General features: G+C 45.8%; 2 protein-coding genes across 3 annotated transcripts in view; both read right to left on the bottom strand.

Annotated features, from left to right (window-relative positions):
* The window catches only part of tspan33 (tetraspanin 33), a 33,292-nt gene extending 27,258 nt beyond the window's left edge, over positions 1-6,034 (bottom strand). Inside the window, exons 1-2 of one of the 2 annotated variants that reach the window (XM_033040032.1) lie at positions 5,928-6,034; positions 5,670-5,814 (exon numbers count right to left, since the gene is read on the bottom strand). In XM_033040032.1, coding sequence (XP_032895923.1) covers positions 5,670-5,759 — 90 coding nt within the window. In that variant the 5' untranslated portion in view covers positions 5,760-5,814; positions 5,928-6,034. Of the gene's footprint in view, positions 1-5,669 lie in introns of both variants that reach the window. The other variant, XM_033040031.1, reaches the window with a different exon arrangement.
* A 7,816-nt stretch (positions 6,035-13,850) lies between these two features.
* LOC116984892 (legumain-like) lies at positions 13,851-19,370 on the bottom strand. Its single transcript, XM_033039280.1, has 5 exons — positions 19,211-19,370; positions 17,758-17,903; positions 17,164-17,334; positions 15,961-16,028; positions 13,851-14,939 (listed from the first exon to the last, which is right to left on the bottom strand). Exons 1-5 carry the CDS (start codon positions 19,368-19,370, stop codon positions 14,894-14,896), a joined length of 591 nt encoding a protein of 196 aa, XP_032895171.1. The 3' UTR covers positions 13,851-14,893.
* Positions 19,371-19,888: the final 518 nt, after the last annotated feature.

Raw genomic sequence — 19,888 nt, 5'->3', positions numbered from 1 at the left:
TCATTATCCTATTACCATAACCATCTATCTTTTTATAATCCATCTCTCGTCTGAAAACGCCGTAACCTTAGTGATGAGCTACTGTTCCGGTTCTTCCCTAAACTATGTTTCAGCCATGATTGATGGAATGGAGCTCCTGAAACACTTAATTAAATCACCATACGTTAAATCAGTGAGAGGAGCGAGGATGCCACATAGATGCTGCTGGCAGGCGGCACAGTGACACAGCAGTGAAGCCTTACATTGCCAGGGATCTGGGTTCAATCCCGACTACAGAAACAGACCGTGGCAGGGGTGTGATGAGTCCTTATGGATGCTGAGGGCCTTCCTGAGGCACCGCGTGTGGTAGATGCCCCTCCAAGGCTGGTAGCTCTGTCCGATGATCCTCTGCGCTCTGTTGACGACGCGCTGAAGAGCTCTCCTCTCCGCCTCCGTGCAGCTGAGATACCACACAGAGAATGCCATAATAAGGTTGGTGTCTGTATTGAGTTTGGACATTCTCCCTGTGACCGTGTAGGTTTTCTCCAGGTGCTCCTGTTTCCTCCCACACTCCAAAGACATACAGGTTTGTAGGTTAATTGGCTTCTGAAATTGTAAAGTGTGCAGGATAGTGATAGTGCAAGTTGTCCTTAGTGTTCAGGACAGTGCTAGCTAGGGTGATCGCTGGTCTGTGCAAACCTGGTGAGCCAGAGAGCCTGATTGCATGCTGCATCTCTAAAGTCTAAAGTACAGCTCTTGCTCACAGGGCGTGTTTATTTTGTCATGTCCTGGCAAGGTGAGCATCTCAAAATCATTGCCCTGCAAAGCACAGAGGTCACGTGACTTTGTAGTCTGTGGATCCAGTTAATGGCTGCCTGTAGCTGGTGATGGGAAGTGAAGTGACCTAGTGCCCAGGATGTTGCTAGGCTCGCAGTTAGATCACCCTTTGAAAGATAATTAAAAATTCTCTAATTCCAAAGCGAACATCCCGAGCTATGACTCGTGCAGCAACGCTCGTGGAGTTTCCAAGTTCCAACCATTTAATACAATGGGGTACAACACCATGAATTTGTGCAGAGCTCAGCACTGCCCATGCACAAGGTCTACGCTGAACTGTAGCAAAATGCCCTCCCTTCACTGAGCCCAGAAGCCTGGCCATGAACAACACACCAAGGCCAAATAAGGTAGTTTAAAGCCAAAACCTCTTGTTCTCAATGTGGCCGAGACTGATACAGAACTGAAACATTCAATGCTGGTTGTATTTCCTCAATCAGAAGCCACACACTTGAACATGTACCATGACCTGGGGAAAATTGTCACAAACAAGCTGAAACTTGGAATCAAAAAAATGCTTCAGGACTGACAAAGAGCATTCTGTATATCAAGGCCATGCTGTTATTTTACTGTGCAGACTATGCAGTCTCTCCTGCTATCATTTTCAACACCTCATCTAGTCTGATTCCACTCTCCTGTTCACTTCCTTAATATCCTGCAGCATCCGTAGGTTCTGCTCACTGTTGTTGTTTTGCACTGCAAATAAACAGGCTAAAAACTTCTAGCCAAACATGTTTTATTGATCACACTCAGACACACACACACACACACGTACATGACCAATTTATATTTCAACAAGAAATGACTTCTTCTCACCCTGCTTGCAAGGGCCTTGTCCCCTGCTCTCAATTTCTTCATCTCCACCGCATGGATTCCCAAGATAAGGTTTTCTATTCCTGGACTTCTGTGATATCCTCTTTCTTTAGTAAACATGGTTTACACCCCTGCTGTTGTAGATGGATCCCTCACCTATGGCTCCCTCAACAAATTATAAATTTAGCTAATCCTCTCAATCACAATGTTGCACTAAACTTAATTAAGCATTCCTGATTTTAATGACAAATGTCACATTTTATTTTGCCAACATAACAACCCCGAATATCTGACCATGAATATCTGTAGATATAGCCCAGGCTTTTCTCAACATCCATTGAAACTCCCCAAACATGCTAAGACCAATTGACTGTTTGTTCAATTGTACTTTGTTGCATTTATCCATAAAGTGATTTCAGTAGCTGCAATTAAATATTGTTTCCAAAATATTGCTGTACATATGGATATTAATAGGCTTGCGACCAAGATTTAAGGCGATAAAAGGGGCTAGAGCAGCAATGATAGAGAATCCAGAGATAAAAGGTTTTAGTCTCATCCTCCCTTTCAGGCAGGTGCCCAAGAAGAGTAAGGTGACATGCCTCAATGACTATCGACCAGTGGCACTAACGCCGGTGGTGATGAAGTGCTTTGAGAGGTTGATCATGGAGCAAATCAACTCCTACATCGACAAAAACCTGGACCCACTGCAGTTCGCGTACCGCCACAACAGATCAACGGTGGATGCGATCTCGCTGGCCCTCCACTCCGCACTGGACCACTTGGACAACAAAAACTCATATGTCAGGCTGTTATTCATTGATTACAGCTCGGCATTTAACACAATCATCCCCTCCAAACTGGTTACCAAACTCGCAGAACTGGGTCTCTGCGCATCCCTCTGCAACTGGATCCTCGACTTCCTCGTCCACAGACCACAGTCTGTTCGTATTGGTGGAAATGTGTCAGCCTCAATAACAATCAGCACGGGAGCACCTCAAGGCTGCGTGCTCAGCCCCCTGCTGTACTCACTCTATACCCATGACTGCGTAGCGAACCACAGTGCGAACTCCATCATCAAGTTCGCTGACGACACCACTATTGTGGGGCGTATCACTGATGGGGATGAGTCAGAGTACAGAAGAGAGATCGAGCAACTGTCCATATGGTGCCAGCGCAATAACCTGGCCCTCAACACCAGCAAAACCAAGGAACTGATTGTGGACTTTGGAAGGAGTAGGAGGGGGACCCACAGCCCCATTTATATCAACGGGTCGATGGTTGAAAGGGTCAAGAGCTTCAAATTCCTGGGCGTGCACATCTCTGAAGATCTTTCCTGGTCCGAGAACACTAATGCAATCATCAAAAAAGCACATCAGCGCCTCTACTTCCTGAGAAGATTACGGAGAGTCGGATTGTCAAGGAAGACTCTCTCTAACTTCTACAGGTGCACAGTCGAGAGCATGCTGACCGGTTGCATCGTGGCTTGGTTCGGCAATTTGAGCGCCCTGGAAAGGAAAAGACTACAAAAAGTAGTAAACACTGCCCAGTCCATCATCGGCTCTGACCTTCCTTCCATCGAGGGGATCTATCGCAGTCGCTGCCTCAAAAAGGCTGGCAGTATCATGAAAGACCCACACCATCCTGGCCACACACTCATCTCCCTGCTACCTTCAGGTAGAAGGTACAGGAGCCTGAAGACTGCAACAACCAGGTTCAGGAATAGTTACTTCCCCTCAGCCATCAGGCTATTAAACCTGGCTCGGACAAAACTCTGATTATTACCAACCACTTTCTGTTATTTGCACTATCAGTTTATTTATTCATGTGTGTATATATTTATATCATGGTATATGGACACATTTATCTGTTTTGTAGTAAATGCCTACTATTTTCTGTGTGCTTAAGCAAAGCAAGAATTTCATTGTCCTATACAGGGACACATGACAATAAACTAACTTGAACTTGAACTTGAACTTGAGGTTGTCGACCCTGTCCATCCTTTGTGGTGTTAAAGGGTGGGGTGAGCGGTTAGCTGCTGACTTGAGGCAGTGGCAGAACCTCAGACACGGAAGAAGTGGGTCAGTGCGATGTGGAATACGAGGGTCTGGTTCCACCAAGAGCCTACAGTTGAAAGGTTTATAGAAGCTACTGAAGGGTCAAAGACCAGAAAATATCTGGTCATCTTCCAGCAATCCTGTTGCCAGGTGATAACTGCAATGAACCTGATGCCATGCGTGCAGAGGTTGTGGCTGTGAGCAATGTTTCAATCTGCCTTCTTCCCAATGTCCTGCTGCAGGAAACCAAGCCATCCAGACCAACGTAGCAGACCCAGTGGTCTGAAGCCACAGAGGGTGTAGGGTGCACAAGAGGTGTTTATATCAGTCTGAAGAAGGGTTTCGGCCTGAAACGTTGCCCATTTTCTTCGCTCCACCCGCTGAGTTTCTCCAGCATTTTTGTGTACCCTGGGTATAAATGGGTGACTTAACTTTAAGTGTGGAAGCTGACCCTGCGTCAGTGGATGTAGTCAGCAAGTAGCTAGACACGGATGTGCAGAGCAAGGGCTTGATGCTAAATAGATTATGGTGCATGGGAGTCCACTGCTGACCTTTGGTAGTGAAAATATCTCAGCATGCATCGCAGAGACTCACTGTGTACGTGGCAGTGGTCAAATATCATGGACTGAATGGAATTCACCAACAATTCATCCACAAAGAAGGCAAAAGAAAGCAGGCAACAGTCTCTGCCGATTGGTGTCACATCATCACTTGTTAGAAACAGGACTGGGCCAATATCAGGGACAAGGCATCTTATAAAAGTGAAGCCCAAGGACAATAGGTGCAAGAGTAGGCCATTCGGCCCTTCGATTCGAGCCAGCACCACCACCATGAAGACGCTGGAAACTGAAGCAAAATAGAAACTGCTGGTGGAACTCAGCGCTGTTGCTTTGTTGCTCAGCTCAGTTGTTGTTGCTTTTGAGCACTGATTAAAGGCTGACAGTGTAGTCCTGAGGGGATGCCGCTCTGCCAGAGGAGCCATCCTCCAGGCAGTACATTTAACCGAGGGCCTTCTACCCTCTAGAAACGATTCAATGATGCGAGTATTTTGAACAAACCAAGGACTTCTTCCCCCATCTTCTCAACCAACATTATTACAACGCAGCATCGGCCATTATCGCATTGCTCGATGCAAAATAGCTGCTGCGTTTCCCTCACTAATACAACGAATGTACTGTAAACAGGTCCTTGTAAAGTCTTTATTGATTTGCGGGTAATCAAATGTTAACAAAAACAAGACCAGGATAATAGATTGTGGCCGGGGTCTACTGACTGGTTAGTAAAAAGTTACAGGGGAAGTTAGAGCAAAAAACAAAAAGTGCTGGAGGAACTCAGCGGGTCAGGCAGCATCTGTGGATGTGATGGGCAGATGGCATTTCAGGTCCCGACCTTTCTTCAGGTCCATTCCATCCACAGATGGTATCTGAGCCACTGAACTCCTTGAGTATATATATATATATATTCTGTCTTGCACAAGATGCCAGCATCTTGCGACTCCGTTATTCCAGGCGTGCTGAGCGTTCAATGTAATGCAGGGCAAGGTCGGGATTGGACGTGGATTGAGGCACACGCATCTTTGAAAACAACAAAATACTCGGGAAAGGGAGGAGGAAGTGACATTTTCTCCGAAATGCTGTGAAAATTCCAACCGGGTTTGTCATTAACTTTACAAGAATTGTCCACAATTTCCCTACGCATCGCAGGGGAAAGCTCCAATGTTAAGAAACCCCTTCTGTCGTCAGGAAAGCCCCGGGTGGTTGAACGGGCAACGTTGAATGGTGAGAGAGGAATATCCTCTGTCCTTTCACTCATTGATTCAGTGAGACAGTGGACATGCCAGCGCCGGACAGGTTGCTAAGCTGCAAGCTCGCAGCCTGCTCAAAAACCCGAGCACGCAGACCCAGATATGGTTGCCCTCCAGTACAAGGGGGGAAACAAAAACAGATTCACGGCGCGATTACCCAGAGATAACGATAGGGAATGACTTACCCAGAACAGCATGTTGAACAAAAATAGTAAATATTTAACCACGGGGTTGACGAAGGTGAAATCCTCCCCCAACGTGCGGCTGCGAGCCATTGTCGGCGAATATCCCTCTGGGTCTCAAGTCCACACTCAATCAGACGAGGCTTCGCTGCGAAAATTGTATCAATCGGATTAAAACCACGTACTCCGCCTCCGGTTACACTGGGGATGAGAGAAGGCTGAGGATTTGGAGAGGCTGTAATTTCGCGGCGAGGTAATTACCTGCCAGTGGAGCAGGAGCAGGAGCAGGAGCAGCAGCGGCAGCGCCACCTCCTCTCCTCCTCCTCCTGAATTTAACGTGAAACTGGCGAGCCGGCGCTGTGAGGCCAACACAACCTGGAAGGGGGAGGCGACGGTGATGGTCCCGCCCGCTTCTTGCGGTCCAGATTCTTCACCAATGGTTCTCCTCTCTCCACACCTCGTTGATCCGCCCCTGCCATTCAATGCCTACCGTTAAAACCTTGCCGCCGCCCATCACTGTCCGCTACTCACTGCACGTCCCACAACCTGCCCCACTTCGACCTCATTCAGCTGTTACAGGTGTGGGTGAAACCCGAGAGCCCGCGAAAGGGAAAGTGATTGTACAGGAAAGGAGTTGCAGATGCTGGTTTACACCGAAGATAGACACGAAAAATGCTGGAGTAACTCAGCGGGATAGGCAGCATCTATGGAGAGAAGAGTCTAAAACGTCACCCATTCCATCTCTAGAGATGCTGCCTGTCCCGCTGAGTTACAGCATTTTGTGTCCATCATATAACCATATAACAATTACAGCACGGAAATGGGAAGGGATTGACCGGGAAGCGAATCCTGTGGGAAAGAATGGGAATCAGACAGGAAATTTCCTGCGATGGGGGGTGGAAAACTTAAAGATTGTCTAAGAAGGAACTGCAAATGCTGGAAAATCGAAGGTAGACAAAAATGCTGGAGAAACTCAGCGGATGAGGCAGCATCTATGGAGCGAAGGAAATAGACAACGTTTCGGGTCGAAACCTTTTTTCAGACTGATGTGAGGGTGGGAGGAAGAAAGGAAGAGGTGGAGCCAGAGGGCTGAGGGAGAGCTGAGAAGGGGAGAAGAAAGTAAGGACTACCTGAAATTAGAGAAGTCAATGAATAGGGTGCAGACTGCTTGGAAATTGTCAGTAGGTCAGGCCGCATCTATGAAGAAAGAATCAGATTTGAAAAGGGGAATAAAATAGTAAGGACATGATGGGTTTGGAGAGGGTACAGGAAGGTTTACCAGAATGCTGCTCGGATTAGCGGGTGCCAGCTCCTCAGAGGATTTGGAGAGACACTTGGATTGTTTTCATTGGTGTACAGGAGATTGAGGGGAGACCTGATAGAAGTGTATAAAGTTATGAGAGGCATAGATTTAAGCGTGAGATGGGCAAAGTTGAAAGGAGATGGGCGAACGTTTTTTTTTACACAGAGTGTCGGGTGCTTGGAACGTGTTACGAGGGGCGGTGGTGGACGCAGACATGATAGTGACATTTAAGAGGCCTTTGGATAGGTACATGGATATGCAGGGAATGGCGATATATGGATCATGTGCAGGCAGGTTAGATTAGTTTACCTTGGTTTCATGTTCGGCACAGACATTGTGGGCCTGTTCCTGTGCTGCATTGTTCTATGTTCTATAAATGATAACATCAACAAAGGAGTGTATGGGGACTGCAGAATCATTTTGTAAGATGTTGAACAATAAGCATTAAGAGATGAGTATCTGCATGATCGCTTCATGTTAAAGACATATCCATGTGCTCCAATGTAGATATCCTGCTCCTGCCCCTGACAAGAAAATAGAACAAAGAGCAGACAACGTACCCAGTGTTGTAAAGTATATTTTAGGAAGTGCAGGTTGACAACCAAGAGGCAGGCAGGGGAAACTGAGAAAGAGAAGTGGAAAGTAAAAATCAGAGACAAGTGGCAGTAGGGGGAGAAGAGAGGGAAAATAAATACATTTCCAAGTGCTTGAATCTGAAACCAAACCAGAAATGCTGGCAGAATTCAGCCAGACACACAGCATATGTGGAAAGAGAAACCAGTTGACATTAGTTGGACATGTACAGGAAATAGTGGGGCACAAGGGAATAGTGATGAAAAGGGGAACCTTAGGGTTCAAGTATATAATTCCCTGATGGCAACACAGATAAATTGGGTAGTGAAGAAGGCATATTGCATGCTTGGCTTCATAGTTAGGACATGGAATATAAAAGCTGGGACATTATGTTGCAATGTTACAAAGACTCTAGTTGGACCACACATTGAATGTAATGTTGGTGCCACACTGTTAGATGGATGCTGTGATACTGGAGAGAGTGCAGAAGAGATTCACCAGGCTGGAGCTTGGTTGGAAGACTAATTACAGGGAGGGGCTGGATAGGCTGAATTTGTTCTCCTAGGAGTTAAGATCTATATAAAATGATAAGATTACATAGTCAGAATCTTTTTCCCGTGGCAGGGGTATCATAAACACGAGAGCACAGTTTTAAATGGGCATGGGTATGGAAAGTTATGGATTTAATGAAGGCAAACAGGAATACTATAGGCAGGCAAAAAGGGTCAGGATGGATGTGTGGGATGAAGGGCCTGTTTCTGTATGGAACTATACGTAGAAAGAACTATTATATGTGCCGATAGGGAATAGGGAAAAGTCTCACCATTGACTGGTGACTCCAGGTAGATCAATAATCTCCTATACTCCCGATGAGCAGGCATGGGTCAGTCCAGACCACGGCTCGTTTCCTCACACCCCCCCAAAAATACACCAGCAGATCAATTGGCTACTGTAAATTATCCTTTCATGTAGTTAAGTGGCAACAAAATCATATGTAAGTTGATGGGTATGTGAGATATCACAGAAAGCATTGTCAAAGGCAGCAAGGTCTAGAGCCTTGTGTTCACTCACCCGAGACCCAGACCACAAAATAGGTTCCCACAAAGTAGTAAGTCCAAATCAACAGGCATAATCCGCACTGTAAAAATGTTTGGAAATTTCCTTCCACAAATGGGGGAAAAAAAGTGATTTATAAGAAGAGGATATTACAGATGGAGGCAATGCCAAGAAGAAAAATGCAAGGAGGCAGAGACAAATAAACAGTGGCAGAGGGAGAGAACAAAGCAGAGACAGAGAAGGACTGGCATGCAAGTCTCATCCCATTAATGACAATGGTGACATTTTGTATGTGAATCAGCTTATTGAACAATCTGAGGTAGACAAAAAACTGGAGAAACTCAGCGGGTGAGACAGCATCTATGGAGCGAAGGAAGGGGTGACGTTTCGGGTCGAGACCCATCTTCAGACTGCGTCACCTATTCCTTCGCTCCATAGATGCTGCCTCGCCCGATGAGTTTCTCCAGCTTTTTGTCTACCTTCAATTTTTCCAGCATCTGCAGTTCTTTCTTAAACATATTGAACAGTCTGGATTTAGCAACGCAGAAATAAAATTTGAAGTGATTTTAACAACATGCTTGTAGGTCAGTGTGATTGAAGATGTTAATATCCAATTAATTTTGGACATGAATTTGCATAAATATTTGACGAGTGTGCGTATGTGCTAAGTGAGATTGTAACACATCTGCGGTGTGTGTGTGTGTGTGTGTGTGTCACTGTGAATAGACTGCGAGTACAGCGAGCATTCCTGTAGCACAGTTGTTTGACAAGATCACCTCGGGGCATTAAATTGGTCTCATCAAACCTCTGGTGAACTGGTGGCATTGTATAAATTGGGCAGGGTCCCACACTCAGGCGTGAGCTGCAGACGATTTGTGTGTTGCAGTGGTTCTGTTGCTGTTTTTTTTCACCCGCATTTCAAACCCACCATGCCAACATGAGTATTTTAAGTTTTTAAGCGCTTCTATTTCCGTTGACCGTGAAGCCGTTGGATCAAATCTAGTGACAAATCTAGTTTGCTAACTAACGTTCGCTATGGTCCACCCATGCTCAGTCTGGGTCACATCCGCCTCCAGTCCCACAGGAATCAGATAATCATCAGCTACTCCCTGAAGCTAAGGAGCAGGCAAGTAGCAATTTGAATGTATTCATTGCAAGAAATAAAAGTCAGATGCATCAGATAAGAAGGTCAATTACACCCATCTAAAGCTAACAGGGAAAAGGCAATAAATGTTAGTCTTGCCATAACTGTTCACATTGCAAGAATGAATATTAAAGACTCTACTGGGACAGTAGGAGGCTGGCATAGAGAGATCAAGTCTTCAATTGTCTTATGTACTGACAACTGATCAATTCCTTTTTTTACTTGCAGCAGCATAACGGGCCTGCAAACGTAATACACACAGAATAAATATTAGGCCAAAAAAAATAAATCTATTACCATAATACTGTGCAAACAACTCAGTCCTTCGTGCAAACAAAAACATATAATAGATAGACAATAGACAATAGGTGCAGGAGTAGGCCATTCGGCCCTTCGAGCCAGCACCACCATTCACTGTGATCATGGCTGATCATCCACAATCACTACCCCCTGTTCCTGCCTTCTCCCCATATTCCCTGACTCCACTATAAAGAGCTCTATCTAACTCTCTCTTGAAAGCATCCAGAGAATTGGCCTCCACTGCCTTCTGAGGCAGAGAATTCCCCAGATTCACAACCCTGTGTGTGAAAAAGTTTTTCCTCATAGAGTAGTCAAGAAGGCTTATAGTACATTAGCCTTTATCAGTCAGGAATATAGAAGTTGTGATGATATGTTAAGGAGCTGTCCCACTGCGGTGACCTAATCTGCAAGTTTAGATAAGTTTGCCCTCGACTCAAACTCGCAGCATGGTCCTCACTTGGTCCTATGAGGTCACTGGAACTCTCCTTCATGTTCGAGGGAAGTTCCCGCATACACGCTAGCTCAGCTAGAGTAAAATTTGTTCGGCATGGTTCTTTTGAACTCGTAGTGCAGTGGAGTGGGGTCGCTCTTTAGTTACAGGCAGTCGAGGGCAGCCGTAGGCAATCTCCTTCGCTGTCCGGGCATTATGATTGGCTCATTGGAGTTTTCAGGACCAAGGAAAACTGGCCGGTAGGTAAAATGCCCGCTAAACTTTATTATACTTCTTAAGTGTCTCCACTCCTTCCCCCCCCCCCCCCTTCTCTCTCCTTCTCACCCCCCTCCCCCTCTCCACGCTCTCCAAAGGACTTACCGTACACTGTGCAGCCGTCTTTTAGTTTTCTTTTCATCGCGGGTGTGAATTTCAGACAGCGCTCCCCCGCTTTCCCTGGCCCCCGCCTTTGCGATGTGTTTGTGTGTGTGTGTGTGTGTGTGGTCGGTCAATCCAGCTCGTGGTTTCAACGCTGACAGTCGATCCAGCTGGAGGTTTTTCAGGCGAGTGCCCTCGAGCTTGAAGGTCGAAGACACTCTTCTTAACTCGCGGATTAGGTCGCCCCAGTGGGACAGCCCCTTTACAGTTCTACAAAATATTGATGAGGCTGAATTTGGGGTAACGTGTTCAGTTTTGGTCGCCCTGCTGTAGGAAGCATGTTGTTCAGCTGGATAGAATGCAGAGAGGATTTACGAGGATGTTGCCAGGACATGAGGGCCTGAGATATAGGGAGAGATTGGGTGGTTAGGATATTATTCCTTGGAGCACAGAAGGCCGAGGGGTGATCTTAGAGGTGTATAAAATCATGAGGGGAAGATAGGATGAATGTAGTCTTTTACCCAGAGTAGAGGAATCAAGAACTAGAGGACATAGGTTTAAGGTGAGGGGATAGATTTAATAGAAACCGGATGGAGAAATAAGGAATGAGCTGCCAGAGGTGGTAGTTGAGGCAACAACCTTTAAAAGACATTTGGACAGGTACATGAATAGGAAAGGCTTAGTGGGATTTGGGCAATTGAGACCTGTGTAGATGGGGCATCATGGGCGACATGGGTAAGTTGGGCCGAAGGCACAGTTTCCGTGTTGTATGGCTCTAAAAAACTGTTCTTGAACCTGGTGGTCACGGTTTCCACTCTAATACCTTCTTCCCGGTGGTAGGAGCAAAATGCAAGCATGGCTAGGGTGTAGGGGGTCTTTGATGATATTGGAGGTACACAAAAATGCTGGAGAAACTCAGCGGGTGCAGCAGCATCTATGGAGCGAAGGAAATAGGCAACGTTTCGGGCCGAAACCCTTTTTCAGACTGATGGGGGGTTGGGGGGGGGGGTGGCGGGGAGAAGAAAGGAAAAAGGAGGAGGAGCCCGAGGGCTGAGGGATGGGAGGAGACAGCAAGGGCAAACAAAATTGGGAGAATTCAACGCTCATGCCCGCAGGATGCAGACTCCCCAAGCGGAATATGAGGTGCTGTTCCTCCAATTTCCGATGTTGCTCGCTCTGGCCATGGAGGAGACCCAGGACAGAGAGGTCGGATTGGCTTTTAGGACAGCACCTCCTCTAAATCCTTTTGAAGGTCAGTAGCTGTGATGGACCAAGCAGTGTTTACCTCTCTGAGAGAAGGAAGAGGAATTATATTGAATACTTTTGTAACCTGTCGCCGTCCTTTCCATGGCGACTCTTGCACGCTTGTACTGTTTGAAAAGAAGGAATCTCACTGTACCTAGTACACGTGACAATAAAGTATCAATCAATCAATTTGTTCTTTGGCTTTTACTTGTTGAACTTGACAGTGAAGCAACCAGTCAATATGCCCTCCCCCGTACAGTCGTCAACCAGGATAATCACCCAAATCACTTTGCTTTAAGCACTTGTGTGCAGAGCCTAAATGAAGATATGGAGTTACCCGCATGAATGAATATCCTACCTGTACTCATTTTGTTTAATCAGTAGCTGGAGAGCAGCCACTTGGCGCGAGGTACTAAGACAGAGACTGACACTCAGCACTATACGGCAGAGGAGAAACCTAACAAATAAATAATCGATTCAACATTAGTTCACTTTGGGATGACTTTTGTTGGGCATATTGTACAGCCGAGCTGACAGTGCATTGCTAATGAATTTGTCAGCTGTCGGAGAAATTAGATTCCCCTCTTCTCAGATATACTTTTAGCTTTGATATTAATCATTCTGGAACTGAGCAGAGCTTTGGTTACAGAAGATGAAAAGCATCTAGAGTTTATTATTGCCATTGACCTTGTGCAAGGGTCAGACATTAGTTATATATGAGGCGTGGTTCTAACACAGCACGATGGGATGTGCAAGGTCTATTCTCACTATCTCACGAGCAAAGCTGCCTAAACTAGCAATGGCATCTTAAAACTCACCTGCCAGGAGATTGTGTGTTAGAAAAACACTGTTACTGAAATAATTGCTCCGGTTTACCTGAACCCTTCAGAACTCTATCCGTCTCCTTCTTTGCATTCCTGGACAGTGTCCAACGCAAATGCCTGTAATCTGATCTTACTCTCATTTCCAGCCTCTCTTTCTCTGTCAAAACACAGACCTGAATCTCGGCGAGACTAAAGAAAAAGAGATTTAGTCAAAGCATCAGCTCATCAAGGACAACCTGCAGGATAGTGGACAAAACACAAAGTGCTGGAGGAACTCAGGCACCACCTGTGGAGGGAATGGACAGGTGACGTTTCAGTTCAGGCTCCTTCTTCAGACTGGTTGTAGTAGGGAGGAGGAAGCTGGAAATGAGATGTACTCCACGTCTACACTCGTTTTCACATAGGCCACAGCTAACAATGGCCTGTTTCATATGGTCATAGGAATAGGTTAGAATTAGGCCATTCGGCCCATCAAGTCTATTCCGCCATTCAATCATGGCTGATCGATCTATCACTCCCTCCTAACCCCATTCGCCTGCGAGTAAGGGTGGAGATAAATTCAACAGCTGGCATACTTGGTTATCTCCAACAATCTGGGATGTTCTAACGTGTGCTCAGGTTCCTGAAGTTAGACTTAAATCTGAAATTTCTTGATTTAGAAGCAAATATGCCCACAAATGATTCTACAAATAAATAAGCAACTTGCAATCCTACTTCTTATCCTCCTCTTAATGGAAGCATTAGTTGCTACAAGTCCTAGTCCTCACATGTGGGTTCAATGAAAAAGTGTCGCTGTTTTACTCTGTATTGGGAAAACTCTAATTTTTGAAAACATAATGTGATCAGAAGAGCAATAATTAGAAATACTAACACAGAGAACAAATAATCAGAACAATGACAATCATTTCATTTACTTAAAATAAAAGCAATAATTTAAAAAAAAGATTCAAATTTATTTGACACCATTCATTTCTCAAGCACTGTTCTTGAAGCCTTCCCAGCCAATTGAAATGTAGTTACCATTGGGAATGTTTGTACACAGAATGATATTAAACAAAGGACAGGCCAAAAGGTCTCGTTTAGCAGTAAACGCTGGCCGGGAATCCACATTAATCTTCACTTCTGAAGAAGGGTTTTGACCCGAAACGTTGCCTATTTCCTCCGCTCCATAGATGCTGCCTCACCCACTGAGTTTCTCCAGCATTTATGTCTACTTTCATCTCCACAAATATTTGGATAGGGTCTTTTACATTACATCCTGAAAAAGATTGGATGGCTTTGGTATAAATCTCACCCAGAAGTCGGCATGCACACAAATACTGCACTCTCTCAGAAATGCCCTTATGAATCAGTCTGGGTCTTGTTCTCAAGACTCAGCCACCGTAGAACTAACCGCCTGCCCTGCTGGTAAGAAATGACTAAAATCACTGCAAAATTAAGCCTCGCCATTGCCTAAAGGAGATTTAGTGAAGCCCGATTGTCAACTTCTGATTAAATTGCCTCACAGTGCAGATGTGAATGGTGAGAGAAATCAAGGTAGGCCACTCAGAAGCTGTTTAAATCTTTAAAATAAAGATTTGGAAAAAATAAAAAATAAATTGATTTGCAATAATCAAGTATATTTAACTAATCTGACCCCATACCTATTGAGAAGGAATTTTCAACATTACAAATATTAATGGCACAGAAATATTTCTACCATCTGAGGTAGCATTCAACTAATGGTATCATTGTGTAATCATTTGATTATTTAAAGTATAAAAGCTGTCTATAATTTGCTTTTCTCCCATGATTTGCTTTTCAGCAGAAACCTCCTCCCAGTTATTGCAAGCAAGATGATCTGACCAGCAGAGAGAGAGAGAGAAAAACTCTAAAAAAATTACAATTCCAGTTTGAAAGCACACGGGCCGAGGGAGGGACAGGTCCTTGATGGTCCTTCCCTCTGCTGTGTTAAAGATGAGGAGAGCCAGCTCTTCATTTCTTCAGCTTTTCACTGACTTGGTCAATCGCATCCTTGATCCTATTTAAAAACAAAGGAGTGATTACAATGCAGCTCGTGGACAGGAGGATAGCACAGAAAAAAAAAAAGCTTTAGAAAAAAATCGAACACAATCTACATTTGTTAAGAAAAGAGGCAAAGATCTGTTACAATTTTGACGGCTCCTTTCCAAGACAAGAGACCAAGATGAACAACTTCAACCAATGTTTGATTCAAGATGACAAAGCGGAGACACTTATTTTGGACAAAAATAAGTCCGTACATTTAATGCTTTTCAATACTGTCAGATTGAATGACAATACTTTCATGATTATATTACCAGCACTTTCCTTAATTCTCTGACTTGAATGGTCCTGAACTGATGACTAAAAGGCTTTGATTGTGCTGGGTCAATGGCTGTAAACTATCCCTCTGCCCGGGATTCCCTGCTTCAAAAAGACAAGACTGTACAAAGTTAGCCTGCTACTAATTCAGACTCGAAGGCTGATTTTGATGATTATTTCAAGTTTGACAAAGGCTACTGCTGTTTTTACTCTGGGTAACCTGACCTAACTCATGATATCCCTGTTGAATATTTGTACTGTGGAGCTTAGCCCCATTACTCTGAGTAAATAGACCCAGGTCAGTTTAATTACATAAAATAGCATCCATTACATTAAGTGGCACAGAAACATACTACCATGCTGTTTAGTTTAGGTTAAAGATACACCATGGAAACAAGCCCTTCGCCCCACGGAGTCCAAACCTACAATCAATCACCCGCTCACACTAATTCCATGCCATCGCACCTTCTCACCCACTAGGGGCAATTTACAGAGGCAAATGAACCTACACGAGTTTGGGATGTGGGAGGAAACTAGAGCACTTGGTGGAAGCCAAAGCGATCACAGGGAGAACATACAGAATATATACATTGCACTGTCCAGCTCACTACTTTTCCATCAGGCTTTCTGTTAAAGGGATCAATGATCTGTTAAGAGTTAATTCCAGATGTCATTTGCTTCGATTGCTTGAGCAAAGAGAGAGTTGGGTATTACTGTACCGTGTCAGTGGGATCTTCTCCACACATAAATTGATGAAGGGACTCAACTGGTGAAGAGCATATTCATGCTGTAACAACAAAGCACAACTCACTTTCCTACCCATCATTATGTAACATACTGTAACAATATACATCAGAACAAGTATTTACAATGCCCAGACTGGTACAGAGGAATGCCTCTTTTCCACACCATTCACAACCATGAGATACGACAAAATTCTCAACTAGTTTGGGTTGCCTCCCCGTAGTCACATTCAGTTGTTCGTTGTTGTACCCCCACTTCTGCATGAAGGCTTGCACCGTCCGACCCATGTTCTGAGGTGATTGAAGCAGGGCCAGACTGGCCATGTCTCTTTCGCTCCCAATGGATGGGACTCCTCAGGGTACAGTGTCAGTGTGTGGGGTTTTGATTGTAGGTGTGTCACCCTAGCATCTATCCTACAGGTGCGGGGGTTATCATTCAGGGGTTGAACTGCAGGTAGGAAGCTATTTCTGGATTTTAACCTCTTTGATGCCTGTGCGTGTTGGAAGAGTGGGTGACGAGGGCCACCCAGTAGAAACAAGGAAATGCAGACATGCTGATTTACACAAAAGGACACAAAGTGCTGGAGTAACTCAGAGGTTCAGGCAGCATCTGTGAAGAACCTGGATTGATGAAGGTTTGGTGTTGAGACCCTTCATCAGACCCTAGTTCACCCAGGATATTATCCCTCTATTCTTGATTTAACGATTGGTCTCCTGGTTGCAGCCAAGTCTCTCAGCTGCGGTACCTCGAGCTCATCCAAACTTCTGCCATCCACGTCATGGCCTACCATCACAACACCTGGGTCCAAGTGACCTGCCCTTGTTTACAATGGTGTAAAACCCTCCTTGGCCAGGTCTCTACACCTCGACAACTCCGTAACCCTGCAACTCCCGCAGTGTTTCCACACCCCCTCAGCTGCTACAGTATATGCTTCGTTGGCTTCATCCGCACCATCATCGGTGGCCAAACCCTCTGCTATCTCGCCCTCATGCTCCAGAATTCACTCCCCAACCACCCTGCCTCTCGCCCCTCCTTAAAGCTAACACGTTGACCCAGCTTTTGATCGCCTACCCTGGTATATTTTCTCTTTGGCCTCTTGATAATATAGACTTGACAATGGTCGCATGAACTCACCTTGGCATCTATCTCTGTACTATGTGAATGCATCGCAGACTTACCTCTGGATTGTGCCAGTCAAAGCACCGCATTTGGAAATACTCCACCGCAGAGCGGTAGTTTTCCCGCTCCGTGAGGCGCTTCTTGGGGCCGAGCACTCGCTCAGCCTGTTCCTCGGAGTCCGTGGCCAGAGTAACAATCTCTCGCACTGTCTGTCGGATTAGCTCCCTCACCTGCAACACACAGAGCTGTTTGGTTACACCCCGACAACACGGGAAGGACCCGTATCGTGTATCTGTACACTGTAAATGGCGCGGTTTACATAATCATGTATTGTCTTTCCACTGACTAGATAGCACGCCACAAATGCTTTTCACTGTACCTCGGTTCACGTGACAATAAACTAAACTGTAGACAAAGACTGGGAATCCATCATTTTACTGCCCGTCCTGGGAACAATGAAGAATTCCCTGGAGCATGAGCCCCATTTGACAGCAGCACAACCACCAGTGTGTGTCTCCCTGCACTGTAGGCAGGTTAGTGAGGCTGTCTGCCCCACACTGACTAGCACCATCCAACAGTCTCCTTGCTGGTTCCCGATGAGTGGAGATGCCTCGTATGGGGCCCAGGGTAGAGGAACAAGTTTGCACCATTACCTCAAGGAGATGCTCCAGGTCTTTCTGCAGCTTTTCCTTCTCCTCTGGATCCTTAGCAGCTTTGATCCTATTCTCAAGAAGAGTAACAGGTACGTCGCACTGTGCCACAGTGTCCAATCCTGCCATTACTGTGGGTTTGCCCGTGCCTGCAACAGGAAGCAACATGGGAATATTGTGATTCTCACAAAGAAACAAAGCTCTCCAATCCTAAGGAAGCAGCACAGAGGGTCTGGACACCTCAAGGAGCAGGAATCAATATTTATCATCAGAATTCTCCTAATCAGTGACTTAAACATGAAAACATTCAGAGGCTTTTACAGTTCATTCTCATGCATATCGTTTCATGAGCTCAGAAAGCCCCCGAGAACTGAAGAAGGGTCTCGACCCGAAACGTCAACCATTCCTTCTCTCCAGAGATGCTGCCTGACCCGCTGAGTTACTCCAGCATTTTGTGTCTTATTTCCGAGATCTACACGGCTGCTGAGACACTGTGCGATGCAGAATGGTTGTTGTATTGTAGGGACTATGGCAGTGTATTTGCTTCCTGGTAACCAGCAGATAACTGATCCGTGAATCAAATCAAAAAAGGTTGTCAGATTGTCACTCTCTCGCCAAAAGGCACGTTAGGGGGAATTTGCATCGACGCCACCGCAAGGAATGTGACAATCTTGTGACCTGACAGATATCTCACGGCGCGGGAAGGAGGGGGCCAGTGGCATTTCTGCCAGATACGCACAAAATGCTGGAGTAACTCAGCGGGACAGGCAGCATCTCTGGAGAGAAGGAATGGGTGACATTTCGGGTCTAGGCCCTTCTTCAGACTGAAGTCAGGGGAGAGTGAGATACATAGATAAGGAAGTGTACCATGTGAAGAGGGGATGTTGATCAAGGAATTCTGTCAGAGTTTCCGCTTCAGGCTTTTCCTAAACTGAACACGAGGGGGCACAACCTGACCAGAGGCTGAAGAAAGGGCTCGACCGAGAACATCGCGTGTCTGTGCCCGCCACTGGGGGAGGCTGCCTGACCCTCTGAGTCCTCCAGCACGTTGTGCCTTCCCCCTTGACTCCTCGCCCTACACTGTATGATTCCCTAATCCCACCAACCTCCCTGATCATTAACATCCCAGCTATTATATTTACCAATTTAATCATTTTCTTCCCAGGAGAAACCATCTTTAATGTAGGAACTGCAGATGCTGGTTTTCACCAAAAATAGACACAAAATGCTGGAGTAACTCAGCGGGACAGGCAGCATCTCTGGTGACGCTTCGGGTCGAGACCCTTCTTCAAACATCTTTTAATTGGATATATTACTTTAAATTTGTTACATTGATACTTCTTTCCACTTTAAAAAGCGATTTACAATAATCCGCGGTCAATTTCAACAGAATAAATCCTACATATTCAGATACAGAGGATGGGGGAGGGATACCCCAAATGGGAACTGAACTCACCGAGTGCAAGCCTTCCCTGCAAGCTTTCACTCCGCGCTTCCTGGGAGCTCGCTATAGGATCTTTGGGATCTTGCTTTGGCCTTGTCCGCGTTAGGGGAAGCTCCGCCCGGCTCACGACTGTGGCCGCTCCTAGGGTGACTGCACCAGAGGCCTGGTGCATCTCACCAACCTCCCCTCGATCAGCTGACGGGACAGCAATGGACACCAAATATCAAAGATCCTGCTCTGCTATAGGACTTTTGCCAAATATATTAGAGCAAGAGAGACGCTCCACGTCCAACACGTTGGTGCATTCTAAGCGTGTCGGAAGGAACTGCAGATGCTGGTTTAAACCGAAGGCAGACCCTGGAGTCACTCAGCGGGGCAGCAGCATCGTCTTCAGTCTGAAGAACGGTCTCGATCCGAAACGTCACCCATTCCTTCTCTCCAGAGATGCTGCCTGTCCCGCTGAGTTATTCCACCATTTTGTGTCTATCTTTGGTGCATTCTACCCATAGCAACAGGTTCAAGATCAGTGGCAGCCCAATTGACCACAGACGCGCTCACTTTAATTCACCTTCTGTGATCAACATAACATCCGAAAGAAGGATCCCAAACCGAAACGTCGCCTTGTACGTTGTCTCCACAGATGCTGCCTGGCTCGCTGACTTACTCCAGATTCCAGCATTTGCAGTCTTT

Source organism: Amblyraja radiata, chromosome 21 (genome assembly GCF_010909765.2).
Source record: "Amblyraja radiata isolate CabotCenter1 chromosome 21, sAmbRad1.1.pri, whole genome shotgun sequence".
Lineage (NCBI taxonomy): Eukaryota > Metazoa > Chordata > Chondrichthyes > Rajiformes > Rajidae > Amblyraja > Amblyraja radiata.
Note: the sequence above shows the minus strand (reverse complement) of the source record. Positions and strands in the feature narration are given on the sequence as shown.

Bases quoted from the DNA above. Each gene is read 5' to 3' on its own strand.
- LOC116984892 (XM_033039280.1), bottom strand. From the start codon at position 19,370: ATGCACCAGGCCTCTGGTGCAGTCACCCTAGGAGCGGCCACAGTCGTG. The intron at 17,335-17,757 runs GTAATGGTGCAA...TGTGTGTTGCAG, and splicing joins ACCTGGAGCATCTCCTTGAG to GTGAGGGAGCTAATCCGACA. The intron at 16,029-17,163 runs GTAAGTCTGCGA...TTGTTGTTACAG, and splicing joins TTGACTGGCACAATCCAGAG to CATGAATATGCTCTTCACCA.